The sequence below is a fragment of the Oncorhynchus clarkii genome, chromosome 12 (genome assembly GCF_045791955.1).
Source record: "Oncorhynchus clarkii lewisi isolate Uvic-CL-2024 chromosome 12, UVic_Ocla_1.0, whole genome shotgun sequence".
NCBI classification, from domain to species: domain Eukaryota; kingdom Metazoa; phylum Chordata; class Actinopteri; order Salmoniformes; family Salmonidae; genus Oncorhynchus; species Oncorhynchus clarkii.
In genome coordinates this window covers 58,795,734-58,812,076 of record NC_092158.1, presented here as the reverse complement: position 1 = coordinate 58,812,076, position 16,343 = coordinate 58,795,734, and the positions used below count along the sequence as shown (strand labels likewise).

Sequence of the window (16,343 nt, the reverse complement as noted above, 5' to 3'; positions counted from 1 at the left end):
TGCTCCGTTCATCTTTCCCTCGATCCTGACTAGTCTCGCAGTCCCTGCCACTGAAAAACATCTTCACAGAATGATGCTGCCACCACCATGCTTCACCATAAGGATGGTGCCAAGTTTCCTCCAGATGTGACGATTGTCATTCATTCCAAAGAGTTCACTCCTGGTTTCATCAGCGGAGAGAATCTTGTTTCTCATGGTCTGAGTCTTTAGGTGCCTTTTGGCAAACTCCAAGCGGGCTGTCATGTGCCTTTTACTGAGGAGTGGCTTCCGTCTGGCCAATCTACATACAATAAAGGCCTGATTGGTGGAGTGCTGCAGAGATGGTTGTCATTCTGGAAGGTTCTCCCATCTCCACAGAGGAACACTGGATCTCTGTCAGTGAGACCATCGGGTTCTTGGTCACCTCCCTGACTAAGGCTCTAATCCCCTGATTGCTCAGTTTAGCCAGGCGGCCAGTTCTAGGAAGAGTCTTGGTGGTTCCAAACTTCTTCCATTTGAGAATGATGGAGGCCACTGAAATGTTTTGGTACCCTTCCCCAGATCTGTGCCTCGACACAATCCTGTCTCAGAGCTCTACGGACAATTCATTCGACCTCATGGCTTGGTTTTTGCTCTGATATGCACTGTGGGACCTTACATAGACAGGTGTGTGCCTTCAAAATCATGTGCAATCAATTGAGTTTACCACAGGTGGGTTCCAGTCAAGTTGTAGAAACATCTCAAGGATGATCAACGGAAACAGGATGCACCTGAGCTCAATTGCGAGTCTCATAGCAAAGTTTCTGAATATTTATATTAATAGCGTATTTCTGTATTTTGTTTTTTATAAATGAGCTAAAAACCTGTTTTCACTTTGTCATGATGGCATATTGTGTGTAGATTGATGAAATGTAAAATGTATTTAATCCATTTTCATATAAGGCTGTAATGTTACAAAATGTGGAAAAGGGGAAAGGGGTCTGAATACTTTCCGAATACACACACGGCGTTCCAATTCATCCCAAAGGTGTTCGAAGGGGTTGAGGTCAGGGCTCTGTGCAGGCCAATCAAGTTCTTCCACACCAATCTCGACAAACCATTTCTGTATGGACCTCGCTTTTTGCATGGGGACATTGTCATGCTGAAACGGAAAGGGTCTTCCCCGAACTGTTGCCACAAAGTTGGAAGCACAGAATTGTCTAGAATGTCATTGTATACTGTAGTGTTAAGATTTCCCTTCACTGGAAGTAAGGGGCCTAGCCCGAACCATGAAAAACAGCCCCGTTGTTGCTCCTAGACATTTATATTTCACAATAACAGCATTTACAGTTGACCGGGGCAGCTCCAGCAGGGCAGAAATGTAACGAACTGACTTGTTGGAAAGGTGGCATCCTATGACAGTGCCACATTGAAAGTCACTGAGCTCTTCAGGCCATTCTACTACCACTGTTTGTCTATGGAGATTGCATAGCTGTGTGCTCGATTTTATACACCTGTCAGCAACAGGTGTGGCTGAAATAGACAAATCCACTAATTTGAAAGGGTGTCCACATACTTCAGCCACGGTACACCCTGGCCCTGCTGATAAGCTTCCCTGATGTTTTCCAATATATTTTGATATATTTCAGTCACTCAGCCTACTGATGCAAATACACTTTTATTTTTTAACATTTCCCATAGGCTATTCAAGTAATTTAGAGGTGAAGGAAACGCACACCTATTTAGGCGAGGTGCTGGCTAGCGGAGTGGAACACTTCGAAAAAATAAAGTAGAAACGCACACTCTAGGAGCTCTGATGCAAAAACATTTATGTCCTATGTTTCGACAGACAAGCTGTCTTCATCGGGGTATAATGACAAACACTGCGAGATGACTAATTTACATAGTGTCAAAAGACACACAGGTGTCTGTAATCATGGCCGGGTGTGACCTGAGTTCATTGGTTAATTCTCATATATTAAAATAGCATACAAAAAACATAAATGGTTTGCGTACGATCATAGATACAATTTGGCTACATAAGCCTACAAACATTTACAATAGCAAAATCAAAATAATCACAAGAATAGCTTCAGATTAGTAGTCTCCACTCTTTTCATTGGCCTATGCCATTGGTTGCATTTAAAACAGATTTTATTGATATCAGTATGTCAGTGACAGAGTAGTCTGTCATTTTGGTAATTTGTGTGGTATAAAAAAAGTGTGTTCTTCACAATGCATGTTCTTTCTCTGTCCATAGTCTGGTCTATTTCGGGCAACACGCCTGTCTCTCCCTCGCTCCCTGCCGCTACCCATCTTAAGTGGCTCTGTCCTCGATTAGAACAGAAAAGAGAGAACCGGAACACCAACAGACTCACAGCCACAAATTGACCTTCTCACATACTGTACATCAAAAGAGGACCTAATTTATTAAGTATTTTCTTTAAACTCGCCATTGGTTACTTAGCAGCTGGGCAGTGCTCACGTGCGCTGATCACTACCCCACCTCCATCCCCCGCTGACTGAAAGGCGCACACACACACAGCGCAGGAAAGGGAGAAGCACGGCGCGTTCAAAACACAATACAGATAGAAACTTGCGCACACACACGCACACACACACACACACACACAGAAGAGAATTTGAAAAAGGGGCTTAGAGTCACTTACAAAGCAGTTGAGCACAGAGCAGGAGACCCTTGCTGCAAGGCTCATGACGATAAGAGGAAGCAGGGCTGTGCCCCTGAGACACACAGCCTACAGAGAAGCAGTAGCAGCAGGAAGAAGGGAGAGCCACGGGCCGGCATTACCATCCTCACCACTCCTACTCCCTCCACACCTATCCGCCTCCGTATTACCCCCACACTGCCCCAGGAGGGGCTATACACCCCCACCCTTAGTCCCCCCCCCCTCCCCCAGTGAGGGGGATGAAAACCGAGAGAGGGAGTGCTGGTGCCTGGAAAGCCCCCCTGTTGCTCAGACCAAGTTGGGAGGAAGCGAATGATAGTCCATAAGAACACACAGAGTCCACACAAAGAGGAGGATGAAGGACAAGAAAGGGAGAGCAGGTGAACTTACTAGACGTGCGCGGAAAAATGAGGATGCCGTGAGTGTGAGGAGAGACAGAGGAGAGAAAGAAACAGAGAGCAGGAATTGCCTGATGCTAAGCTCCACCCTCGGCATGCCATGCGCATCTCCACCCTCTCACCCAATCACGTGCTCTTGCTTCACTCTCTCTCCATCACATCCTCCCTACCTACCTCTTCCCTGTTTACCCTTCACCGAGATACATCTCCTCGTACGCAGTCAGGCAGCCTCCTCAGCAACGCGTCAGAGCAGCATAGACCGTACCACACCACTGCTGGATGCTACAGCCAGCACATCACGCATCTATCTCATGCACCACACCGCAACGCAGCATATGCACAACGCATGGGTAGAGATACACACACGCACAAATAAACGATCAGAACATGTCTTCACAAGGCTATATTTAACACCTCACACTAGTGGTTGTTTTTCACAAGGGTTTGTTTCTTACATTGACACCTCTGCAATCAGAAGGCACAGACACACGCTGGGGAGGATGGGGTCTCTCGCTAAAACAGTATCAAGCCGACTGACACTGTGGTACGGTAGGTTGGAGCAGAACATGGAGGGAGGAGTGGAAGAGGAGTGAGCCTATGCAGAAAACTCCAGTGACAGCATTCTACAGCAGAGCTGCCCCCTCCTTGCCCCCTCGCCTACCCTCCCTCTATTCTGAGTTTCTCCTTGGTGCTGTGTGTGTGTGTGTGTGTGTGTGTGTGTGTGTGTGTGTGTAAGCATATACAGTGTCCCCTAAGCCAGAGGGGCACACACACTACCACGGTTGAGTCGTGACTTTGGGAGGAGCCATTCTTTTTTTACATTCTAGAGTCATCCGAGCAACACTGCACACAAGAACCTGCAGTGTAAGCTACTGTACCTGGATTTCAACTGTATACACATCACACACAGTTCATTAATCAAGATAACACTGCAATCAATGTATTTTTTATTTTACTGTGTATCAATAGAATACACTTCCCTACTAGTGCATTGCAGCATGCCCCATTGACCTTAGACAGTGGTGCAGCCAATACTCATCCAGCCCCAGCCTTTCCATCAGTCCCATTATCACAATGGCCCGTGATGTATTTATAAGATAGGCATGTACTGTATAATGTCATGTATAGAGCTGAAATCACCCTTCATTGTTGAGGATAGACAATCATATCGATTCGACACAAATCATTTGTGACTGTTCTGTAATGTCCTAAACAGACCCTGCCTGGGCTCTGGTCTATATGGATGCTGTGTCCTCTCTCTGTGATGTAACAATAGACTGGAGGGGACCCTGACTGCTAATTGGCTGTGAGTGACGGCCCATGGCAGGCAGGCAATAGCGTGGATCATGACTCGCTAACAGAGAGGAGAACCTCAGAACACCCAGTTAGGGGGATGGGATACGTGGATATATGGATGGCTTCTGGTGCATGACAGAGTTTTATTATCATAGGGTGTGTTCGTGATTTCAATCTGGAGTGCCAGAATGTGCTCTGGGTGTTTGTAAATTCAGGGCGTTGTCAGATTGTCCGTTCATAAATTCAGAGCGTTTCGCTCTCGGAGCGTTCCGAGCGCAAACTAGATGCTCTGGCCGAGGAGTAGGGGTGACCTGAGCGTAAATTAATCAGTTATTCTGTGCTCTGCCTCTGGCACAGTGAGACGAGAGTGCTCTGAAATCGGAGAAGACAGCCAGAGTGAATTTACGAACGCACCCATAATGTACTGTATAGAACCGACTACAGCCACAATGTACAGTCATGGCCAAAAGTTTTGAGAATGACACAAATATTAATTTTCACAAAGATTTCTGCTTCAGTGGGATATTTAGATATTTTTGTCAGATGTTACTATGGAATAGTGAAGTATAATTACAAGCATTTCATAAGTGTCAAAGGCTTTTATTGGCAATTTGATGAAGTTGATGCAGAGTCAATATTTGCAGTGTTGACCCTTCTTTTTCAAGATCTCTGTAATCCGCCCTAGCATGTTGTCAAATAATTTCTTGGCCACATCCTGACTGATGGCAGCCCATTCTTGCATAATCAATGCTTGGAGTTTGTCAGAATTTGTGGGTTTTTGTTTGTCCACCCGCCTCTTGAGGATTGACCACAAGTTCTCAATGGGATTAAGGTCTGGGGAGTTTCCTGGCCATGGACCCAAAATATGGATGTTTTATTCCCCGAGCCACTTAGTTATCACTTTTGCCTTACGGCAAGGGGCTCCATCATGCTGGAAAAGGCATTGTTCGTCACCAAACCGTTCCTGGATGGTTTGGGGAAGTTGCTCTCGGAGGATGTGTTGGTACCATTCTGTATTCATGGCTGTGTTCATAGGCAAAATTGTGAGTGAGCCCACTCCCTTGGCTGAGAAGCAACCCCACATATGAATGGTCTCAGGATGCTTTACTGTTGGCAGGACTGATGGGAGCGTTCACCTTGTCTTCTCCGGACAAGCTTTTTCCGGAAGCCCCAAGCAATTGGAAAGGGGATTCATCAGAGAATATGACTTTACCCCAGTCCTCAGCAGTCCAATCCCTGTACCTTTTGCAGAATATCAGTCTGTCCCTGATGTTTTTCATGGAGAGAAGTGGCTTCTTTGCTGCCCTTCTTGACACCAGGCCATCCTCCAAAAGTCTTCGCCTCACTGTGCGTGCAGATGCACTCACACCTCCCTGCTGCCATTCCTGAGTTCTGTACTGGTGGTGCTCCAATCCCGCAGCTGAATCAACTTTAGGAGACGGTCCTGGCGCTTGCTGGACTTTCTTGGGCGCCCTGAAGCCTTCTTCACATCATTTGAACCGCTCTCCTTGAAGTTCTTGATGATCCGATAAATGGTTGATTTAGGTGCAATCTTACTGGCATCAATATCCTTGCCTGTGAAGCCCTTTTTGTGCAAAGCAATGATGACAGCACGTGTTTCCTTTCAGGTAACCATGATTGACAGAGGAAGAACAATGATTCCAAGCACCACCCACCTTTTGAAGCTTCCAGTGAGTTATTCAAACTCAATCAGCATGACAGAGTGATCTCCAGCCTTGTCCTCGTCAACACTCACACCTGGGTTAACGAGAGAATCACTGACATGACTGAAATGTAGTGGGGATGTTTTGGGGGGATTAAGTTCCTTTGCATGGAAAAGAGGGACTTTGCAATTAATTGCAATTCATCTGATCACTCTTCATAACATTCTGGAGTATATGCATATTGCCATCATACAAACTGAGGCAGCAGACTTTGTGAAAATGTATATTTGTGTAATTCTCAAAACTTTTGGCCACGACTGTACGTCAAACAGAGGTGCGTCAACTGGCAATGGGGACCAGATTAAACTAAAGTACCTTCTCACTGTATCACTGAATACATTATGGGGTTAGATGGTTGGGTTGTGCCTTCTTGAACATTCCCTTGGCCATATATAAAGTACCAGTCAAAAGTTTGGACACACCTCTTTATTCTAGGGTTCTTCTTTATTTTTACTATTTTCTACATTGTGGAATAATAGTGAAGACATAACAACTGTGAAATAACACATATGGAATCATGTAGTAACCAAAAAAAGCGTTAAACAAATCAAAATATATTTTATATTTGGAATTCTTCAAAATAGCCACCCTTCGCCTTGATGACAGCTTTGCACACTTTTGGCATTCTCTCAACCAGTTTCATGAGGTAGTCACCTGGAATGCATTTCAATTAACAGGTGTGCCTTGTTAAAAGTTAATTTGTGGAATTTATTTCCTTCTTAATGCATTTGAGCTTGTGTTTTGACATGGTAGGGGTGGTACAGAGAAGATAGCCCTATTTGGTAAAAGACCAAGTCCATATTATGGCAAGAACAGCTCAAATAGCAAAGAGAAACGACAGTCCATCATTACTTTAAGACATGAAGGTCAGTCAGTGTGGAACATTTCAAGAACTTTGAAAGTTTCATCAACTACAGTCACAAAAAACATCAAGCGCTATGAGGAAACTGGCTCTCATGAGGACCGCCAAAGGAAAGGAAGACCCAGAGTTACCTCTGCTGCAAAGGACATGTTCATTAGAGTTAACTGCACCTCAGAAATTGCAGCCCAAATAAATGCTTCACTGAGTTCAAGTAACAGACACATCTCAACATCAATGATATTTGACCAAGAAGGAGAGTGATGGAGTGCTGCATCAGATGACCTGGCCTCCACAATCACCCGAACTCAACCCTATTGAGATGGTTTGTGATGACTTGGACCGCAGAGTGAAGGAAAAGCAGCCAACAAGTGCTCAGCATATGTGTGAACTTCTTCAAGACGGTTGGAAAAGCATTCCAGGTGAAGCTGGTTGAGAGAATGCCAAGAGTGTGCAATATATTTCGATTTGTTTAACACTTTTTTGGTTACTACATGATTCCATATGTGTTATTTCATAGTTTTGATGTATTCACTATTATTCTACAATGAAGAAAATTGCAAAAATAAAGAAGAACTCTTGAATGAGTAGGTGTATCCAAACTTTTGACTGGTATTGTATGTGTGCAGCTGTGCACTTTATGTCACTGTAGCTGTGCAAATAGGGAATCATTATATGCCCTCCTGTGTTTCAATAGCGTGTTTGCTGTCACATGCGGTAAACGCATGCAGGCCTGTATGATATCTGGTAGGGTTATGCTTCGATCCCAACGACAGCTTCTTTGTGCAAATTGGACGCAGCATCATCAGGACATGTATGCTACAAATGTTCAACATTCACCTTCTGCTACCATTTCTGTCAAATTGTATTTTCCTGACTAAATGTCATATGTTGTTTCTATGTTTTTATGCATGCATGTTTTTATGTTTTTACTGCAATTATTTTTTGTGAAAAATATTTTACAAATAAAATCTAACCCGCATTACCCATATAAGGCACAAATTAGCTAAACTAGCTACCCCGTTGTTATTTGGGGATGAAGGGCAGTGGGCCAGCGCAGCCTTGCCTCCCGGATGACACCAAGACTGTCTTTGTTAAGGAGTAACGTGCCTTCACCCCTGACTACTAACATTACAAGGCCTTTCAGTATCTCGACAACCCAACAGCAGAGTGAGACTGGAGGAATGCCAGCCCAAAACTTCTAAAGCACACCACATTGCACAACATATATGGCAGGGGTAGGCGGGCCGAGTTTTGTCCAAGTGGATGGTCGGGAGGAGGGGTACACAGCAAATTTAAAGCCCAAAAAGAAATTGTATCTTAAAATGTAAAAAATGTATACCATTGAGACACGATCACATATTGTGGGAATGCTTGGGGACAAAATACAAATCTTGTCTGAAGATGTGGGCTCGGTAGTGGCACAGATGAGCTCAGCCTACAAAAACACAGTACATGACAACCGAGAATATGCATCCATTATAGCAGACATCGTTATGTTGTTGGCAAAAAAGGGGATTGCATTTATTTAACCTTTATTTAACTAGGCAAGTCAGTGAAGAACAAACTCTTATTTACAATGATGGCCTACTGGGGAACAGTGGGTTAACTGTCTTGTTCAGGGGTATAAGAGATTTTTGCCTGGTCAGCTCCTGGATTCGGGATTAGATGCAGCAATCTTTCGGTTAATGGCCCAACGCTCTAACCACTAGGCTACCTGCCGCAGGGCATGAGGCATGATGAGCCCGAGACCTCCATGGGGCAACTTCTTAGAAATGTCCCACTTCCACACAAAAAGAGATGTGGCATTTATTGCCAAGCTACACACGTCACTGAATCTCACCAGCCACAAAACACAAAATGAATTCATAGCCATTGTGGCTAAAAAATAAATAATTTGGGAGGTAGAGGCCAATGGCTTTTTAACTCTAATGGTTGACTAGGCACACAGCTACAAAACAGAGGAGATGACTGTGTGTGCCAGTTACAGAAAACAAATGGAAGTTCAAGAACAGTTCATGGGCTTTCTCGACTGTTCAGAGCGGGCAAACGCAGAGGCCATATACACCCACATCAAGCAGTTCCTGCAAGAGCACAGTATTTCCAACCTACCTGTGGTTGCCCAGTGCTAAATGGAGCCGCTGTGCCATGGCTGGCAAAGTGAACGGGAAACGCGCCAGGAACATACAGCGGCAGTCTACATTCACTGCATGGCCCACATGCTCAATCTGTTGTTGGAGGAGGCCTACACAGTTAACCGGGCAGCCTCACGGTTTTCTTCCATCTTGGAAAGCCTTCTTTTTTACAGCCAGGTACTCACCATGCCCTCCTGGAGATGGGTCAGGGACGGCCATCTTCCCTGTCACTTCTCCATATCAAGTGACATTGCCAAAACTATAGACCCAGAACAGCTTATCTACGCATATGATGCAAAGACCTGATGTTGGATGCTGCTCCATTAGGGTAAAAGTGTTATTTTTGAATCACTGTTGCTTTGGCAGCTACTATGCCATTCATCGCCTGTATGCTTTGGTTTGTAACCATAATTGCTTTCCAGAACAAAGTGTTTCAATATTTGTTTGTTGAATTTTATGAAAGCTGCTGGACGTACTTCTCAGGGTTTATTGTGTCAAAATAAAACAAATTGTCATGGTCCACACTTTAGTGTTGCTGCATTATAGGCTCATGGAGAGCTTCATGGCATTTGTCCTTTGCATTGGTCTTGGTCTGGGTTGAACGTTGATTTTCATGAGAGAGCGGGATCAGTGACCCCGACAGGAATCCCAAGGCCATGATAATACAGTTATGAACATAATGAACAGATTATGCCAGTCATGTATAATTAACAAAAAGCCTTTCTCTGCTAAAATGTGTATAGGCCTAGTTTTTTTCCCTCTTACAGTTAAGGTTCGCACACATTGCACCGAACGTAGATCTAGCTTTCGCCTGCCATTCATTCAGCAAGCATCATTTTAGGGACCACCTGCTGTAGACGTTTGACTGCCGACATTTTTCACCGCGATTCTACATGTAAAATTGGTGTGCAAATTACATTGAGGTGCTAAGTACTCTCGGCCAGCCAATGCTATTGGCCTTACACGTGACAAGAGTTCAGAAGTGTTTGTTTTGTTCTTTTGGGAGAGACCAATAAAGGAATTGACGGATTTGCCTATTCTTTCCTAAAATGTAGCCGATATGCCTGTGCTATTTTGTAGCATAGCCCACTCACTGTGTACATTCCTGTTTGGTCTGGTCCTGCAATTTGATTGATGCACTTGATTTTATTATATTATGTACTGCACCCGATTTTATGTTGGCCTACTTTTAATATACGATGTCATTGAGTGTCCTGAAAAGTGTACGTCAAATGTATTATTTTTAAAGAAATATAATTTGCAAACAGTTGAAATAAATTGCTATTTGTATGTAAAGCATTAGCCTGTGCATGTTTCTAATAGAACAGCAGTAACTGATCATTTGTTTACACTATAGCGTATTTGTCTCAGACATGGGGCGCTCTGTTCATGCCGGGTATTGATTTCTATCAGTATTTATTGCCTGTAATTCACAATCCATTTAAACATGAAAAAGATGGGAAGGCCTGTGTGAAATCTTCCTGCTTCGGCATCCCAATAGGAATGTAGACTGGCGTTCACGCTCTGAAGTAGACTCAGGGCTCCGCACACCTGGCTAGAGACTGCTGCCACTGTCCATCAGTGTTGGTTCTTAACCCGTCAGCTCTGAATAGAGTGATACATCCCGTAGCGACTGGCGCATATAGCCACAGCCAAGAAGCCAGTCATTTGAACAGCGCAGCAAATAACCGATTGTTGAGTTGCCGCTGTCAGTGAAAAACAATTGTGGGAAATACAATTGTAAAGCAATTGGCCATATGCCTACTGAAAATAGTAGAATTCTGTCTGTCCGTACCTACCATAATTATTTCTCAACAGCATCATGTTGTGGGGGATCTTTGCTGCAGGAGGGACTGGTGCACTTCACAAAATAGATGATATCATGAGGAGGAAAATGATGTGGATATATTGAAGCAACATCTCAAGACATCAGTCAGGAAGGTAAAGCTTGGTCGCAAATGGGTCTTCCAAATGGACAATGACCCCAAGCATACTTCCAAAGTTCTGGCAAAATGGCCTAAGGACAACAAAGTCAAGGTATTGGAGTGGCCATCACAAAGCCCTGACCACAACCCTATAGAAAATGTGTGGGCAGAACTGAAAAAGCATGTGCGAGCAAGGAGGCCTACAAACCTGACTCAGTTACACCAGCTCTGTCAAGAGGAATGGGCCAAAATTCACCCAACCTAAAGAGGATGTTTGTGTGGAAAAACATATACAGCTTCCCCAAACTTGAAACCCACGGGCCACCTATGGATATATATATATATATATATATATATATATATATATATGTTTTTTTTATTTAACCAAGAAAGTCAACTAAGAACAAATTATTATTTACAATGACGACCTAGCAAGAGGCAAAAGGCTTCCTGTTTAGAGGGCACATTGGGGCACTCGTCTTGTGGTGTGACTGAGTGGCTTAGTGTTCCCCTCTCTCCTCTACCCGTTCTCCCTCCGACCAGCCAGACTAGTCAGTCAGTGAGTTCCAGATATGGCCTCCTGTATCCTGTGTCTCCACAGTGTTAAAGTTATTTTAGGAAAGGAGGCCATCCATCCACTCAACCAACCAACCACAGGGCCTGTAGGTGCAGCTGTTGATAGTTACTGGGCAGATATATTGTCACGACTTTCGTCGGAAGAAGAAGAGGAGTCATTGGACCAAAATGCAGCGGAGTATGTGTTCATCTTTATTAGCTTAACTGACTGAACACTGAATACAAAATAACAAAAAGAATAGCCAAAACAGTTCTGCAAGGTGCAACCAACACTAAACAGAAAATAACCACCGACAACTAACAGTGGGAAAACAGGCTTCCTAAGTATGATTCTCAATCAGAGACAATGAAAGACAGCTGTCCCTGATTGAGAACCATACCAGGCCAAAACATAGAAATACACAACCTAGACATAGAAACATAGAATGCCCACCCACATCACACCCTGACCAATCAAAAAATAGAAACATACAAAGCAATCTACTGTCAGGGCGTGACATATATGATCATGGTCTCATATGTGTTATGAGATTTTGATGAATAATGACTAAATTAGGTATACATTATTTAGCTTAAAACTACAACTAAACAGAATACTACTGTGTTACTGTATGGATGTATGAATCTTATTATAATCATAGTACTGAAAATAATGTGTGTAATTATAATCAAGGATTAGAACAATGACTGTCTGTTCCTTGTTAGAAACGAATGAACTGTGTTCCTTACAGCATCTTATCTCTACACAGGGAGAGGAGAGACCTTGGGCTAGTAGTAAATTATTTAACAGGTGGTGGACGATGTGGGAAGGTTTGTGAACTATACTGCCATTGTATCGGAGTGGAGGAAGCCAGTTTAAAACCTATGACGTCATTTTTTGTATATAACCTGTTGTAAATTGTACCATGATCAGTATTCCTGAGAATAAACGCTATTGATTGATTTTGAGACTGGTCTCTGTCTATTTTATGCAAATAAGTATCTTACAAATCCTTAGAAATGGGCAGTGTTTTAACTGAATTGGTTGATAAACATATAGTTATCAAATTCCTTTAACAATATGTCAAATCAATTTGTATTTGTCACATGCGCTGAATACAGGTAGACCTTACCGTGAAATAGTTAAGTAACAAAATAATAAAAATGAGAATACAATGCCTTCGGAAAGTTGACCTTTTCCACATCTTGTTAAGTTGCAGCCTTATTCTAGAATTGATTAAATAAATACAAATCATCAGCAATAATGTATTAACTATTATTCTACAATGTAGAAAACAGTAAAAATGTATTAAAACCCTGGAATGAGTAGTGTGTCCACACTTTTGACTGGTACTGTACGTAAATGGGGCGGTAGGTAGCCTAGTGGTTAGAGCATTGGGCCAGTAACCGAAAGGTTGCTAGATCGAATCCCCGAGCTGACAAGGTCGTTCTCCCCCTGAACAAGGCAGTTAACCCACTAGGCCGTAATGGTAAATAAGAATTTGTTCTTAACTGACTTGCCTGGGTAAATAAAGGTTAAATGTTTTATTTTGTACAAATTTGCAAAAAATATCTCAACTTTTTTTGCTTTGTCATTATGGAGTATTGTGTGTAGATTGATGAGGGGAAAAACGATGTTCCCTTGTCAAACAGGTGGAAGAGGGTTCTTGTTTAAAAAATATATATCATGCTCAGTGCTGCAGTAGTCAGGCCACAGAGCTTGGCCCAAAATGTGTTGCATGGTTGTCCCAAATCACGTTTTGACAACTGAATGGGAAATTGCCTGCCCGCCCATTTGATCGATGCCAAATACATTTGATTGACAACTAAGAGATATGCTAACTGTGATTAACAGTCATTCAAAATAGCTAGCTATCCAGCAAAGTGGTTCTTCATTTCTTGCTAGCTAAGCAAATGACAACTGCACCTCTAGCTGTAGCCATCAAAAAATTATATGAGGGGAAAAAGTCACTCACCCACTCCTCCAATAATATGACATGCTCCCAGCAGATATCTAGCTGACGTTAGGCTCAGTGCCTTTAGCTTGCTAAATAAATAGCTAGCTACATCAATAGACATGCTAGCCCAGATATTTAATAACTCCAAATAACAAAAAAGTTTGTTGTGACATTTAAACTTAAAACATTATTCATTTTTTGCACTGCATGGATCCCCGCTGCGGTTGAATGCAACACTGCTGCATGGTACACTCAAAATGTATTGTAGTGGAGTATCCAGCCTAGGCTAAAATGTATTGTAGTGGAGTAGCCAGCCTAGGCTAAAATGTATTGTAGTGGAGTATCCAGCCTAGGCTAAAATGTATTGTCGTGGAGTAGCCAGCCTAGGCTAAAATGTATTGTCGTGGAGTAGCCAGCCTAGGCTAAAATGTTGCTGTAATAGGTTTACATGTTTCTCCTTTGCATGATTTTTGTTGCCGGTTTAGTTTTTTGGGTTCTTCATTATCAAGCTTTAAAAATCGAAGCCAGACGGCAACATTTTAGTAGCCTAGCTAGGACTGTCTCATGTCTGTACACTTTCCCTCTACTGTGCGCTGTCAAAGGGACATACGAAAGCAGCGCAATTGAAGTTGAATTCACCGATGCGAGTGCATTAGGCTGTGTTTGAAACATGTGCACTTGCCTATTAGCCACATTGTGACTGACTTGTGATCATTGCCCTTGCTAGTTTGAGTGTATAAACATTCACAACCTCAGTCACAGTCATACATTTTTGTTAAAAATATTGAGTAATTTAAACTGAAACCGAATGGGTGGCAGCAGAAAACAATGCATCAGGCCAGCTGTGATTTACAACCTGATAGCAATCTTTTTGGACTACCAAGAAATCTATTGGTGAATTATATGAATCATATATTGAACCGCATCCATCTATTCTGCCAACAATGCATTACTGTAAGGCATGTAATTTCTTGTCAAATGGAACCTACTTGTGAAAGTTGGTTTTGAATCAAACTGGGAATTGGATATGTTTTACTGATATGATTGTCTGTTTGGTTCATATCTGCAAAGTAGTTAAAATGCTGTCTGTTCCACTTTAACTAATCACTAGCCCTGCACAGTCTCTAGTGTCCTGTCAGTGGGTGGCATCATATGGGGCATTGTGTGAGTGACACAAAAGCTCCCATGTTTACTGTGCCCACACGCGCACGCACGCACGCACGCACGCACGCACGCACACACGCACACACACACACACACACACACACACACACACACACACACACACACACACACACACACACACACACACACACACACACACACACACACACACACACACACACACACACCAACAGTGGGTAACAATTAAGTACATCAAATCAAATCAAATTTTACTTGTCACATACACATGGTTAGCAGATGTTAATGCGAGTGTAGCGAAATGCTTGTGCTTCTAGTTCCGACAATGCAGTAATAACCAACAAGTAATCTAACTAACAATTCCAAAACTACTGTCTTATACACACAAGTGTAAAGAATATGTACATAAAGATATATGAATGACTGATGGTACAGAGCGGCATAGGCAAGATACAGTAGATGGTATCGAGTACAGTATATACATATGAGATGAGTATGTAAACAAAGTGGCATAGTTAAAGTGGCTAGTGATACATGTATTACATAAAGATGCAGTAGATGATATAGAGTACAGTATATACGTATACATATGAGATTAATAATGTAGGGTATGTAAACATTATATTATATCACTGTGATTGTTTTCAATTAAAATAATAGCTTCTTATTAAATAGCAATTTCTCAACAATACATTTTGCTAGAACTGTCTGAGTGGTCTGAGTGAGGAGGGGGAAAACTGAAAATTAGCTGTTATTGGCAGAGAGGTTTGGAACTCTTTCTTATTGACTTGCCTAGTTAAATAAAGGTTCAATAAAAAATGTAAATGGTCTATTAAGAGGCTGACATTTCAGGCGGTCTTTTCAAACAGCTCTTTCACTGATTATCATCATTTTCACAGTATTATTTCAACCTCAGTGTGGAAATATTTAAAACACAGGAAATCGTGTTTTTGACTGCACTGGGCCTTTAATGCAAATAATATATGACCCATTAAAGAAATCTGGGCATATAACGCATGCCACTACTTCACAGGAGAGGAATTTGAATTTAAAATAAATAAACAATTTTTGTCAAAATGCTCTGTCAAATGACACATCCTGCTCTCTGCTACCCCAGATATTTCATCATGGACTACATACAAAGTGTTGCTACAGATTTCAAAACCAGTGTTGTCCTGAATACTGCTGCTGGTATCGACATAGCTCTGTCTTCTGTGGTTAAAGCAGTCTAGACTGGCTGAAGCCAAGAGGGAAGGATTATTTTGAAAGTGTTTCAATCTGCCATGAATCATCATAATCCATACACCAGTAAGAGTCGACAGTTAAAATGCTAAGATAATAGCGTATGTACATGTAGCTATCTCAACTGTATAAAAAGTAATTTTCATCGTTAGCTATTGTTAGCTAGCTAGCTAACTAGGTAGACAGTTGCATACAGGTACCGTTATAGCTTGCTTCGAACTGCAATAAACCATTGTTTGCAGATGTGGCCAGTTGCATTCTGCTGTTAATGTGGATTGCATTACATAATGACAATCTTTTTCATGTTTGCCAGTTTGTCATGTTTAACTACCTAGCTACCAAATCAAATGTTATTTGTCACATGTGCCCAATACCACAGTCGTAGACATTACAGTGAAATACTTACTACAAGCCCTTAACCAACAATGCAGTTTTAAGAAAATACCTTAAAAAACAAAGAAAT

At 42.3% G+C, this 16,343-nt stretch overlaps 1 protein-coding gene across 2 annotated transcripts in view; it reads right to left on the bottom strand.

The window, feature by feature from the left end:
* The window catches only part of LOC139420868 (phosphatidylinositol-3,5-bisphosphate 3-phosphatase MTMR4-like), a 159,527-nt gene that overhangs the window by 93,071 nt on the left and 50,113 nt on the right, over positions 1-16,343 (bottom strand). Inside the window, exon 1 of one of the 2 annotated variants that reach the window (XM_071171241.1) lies at positions 2,628-2,824. The exons of the other annotated variant lie outside the window; for it this stretch is intronic. Within the exon in view, the coding sequence (XP_071027342.1) occupies positions 2,628-2,672 (45 nt within the window). The 5' untranslated portion in view covers positions 2,673-2,824. Of the gene's footprint in view, positions 1-2,627; positions 2,825-16,343 lie in introns of those variants that run through there. 2 annotated transcript variants of the gene reach the window in all.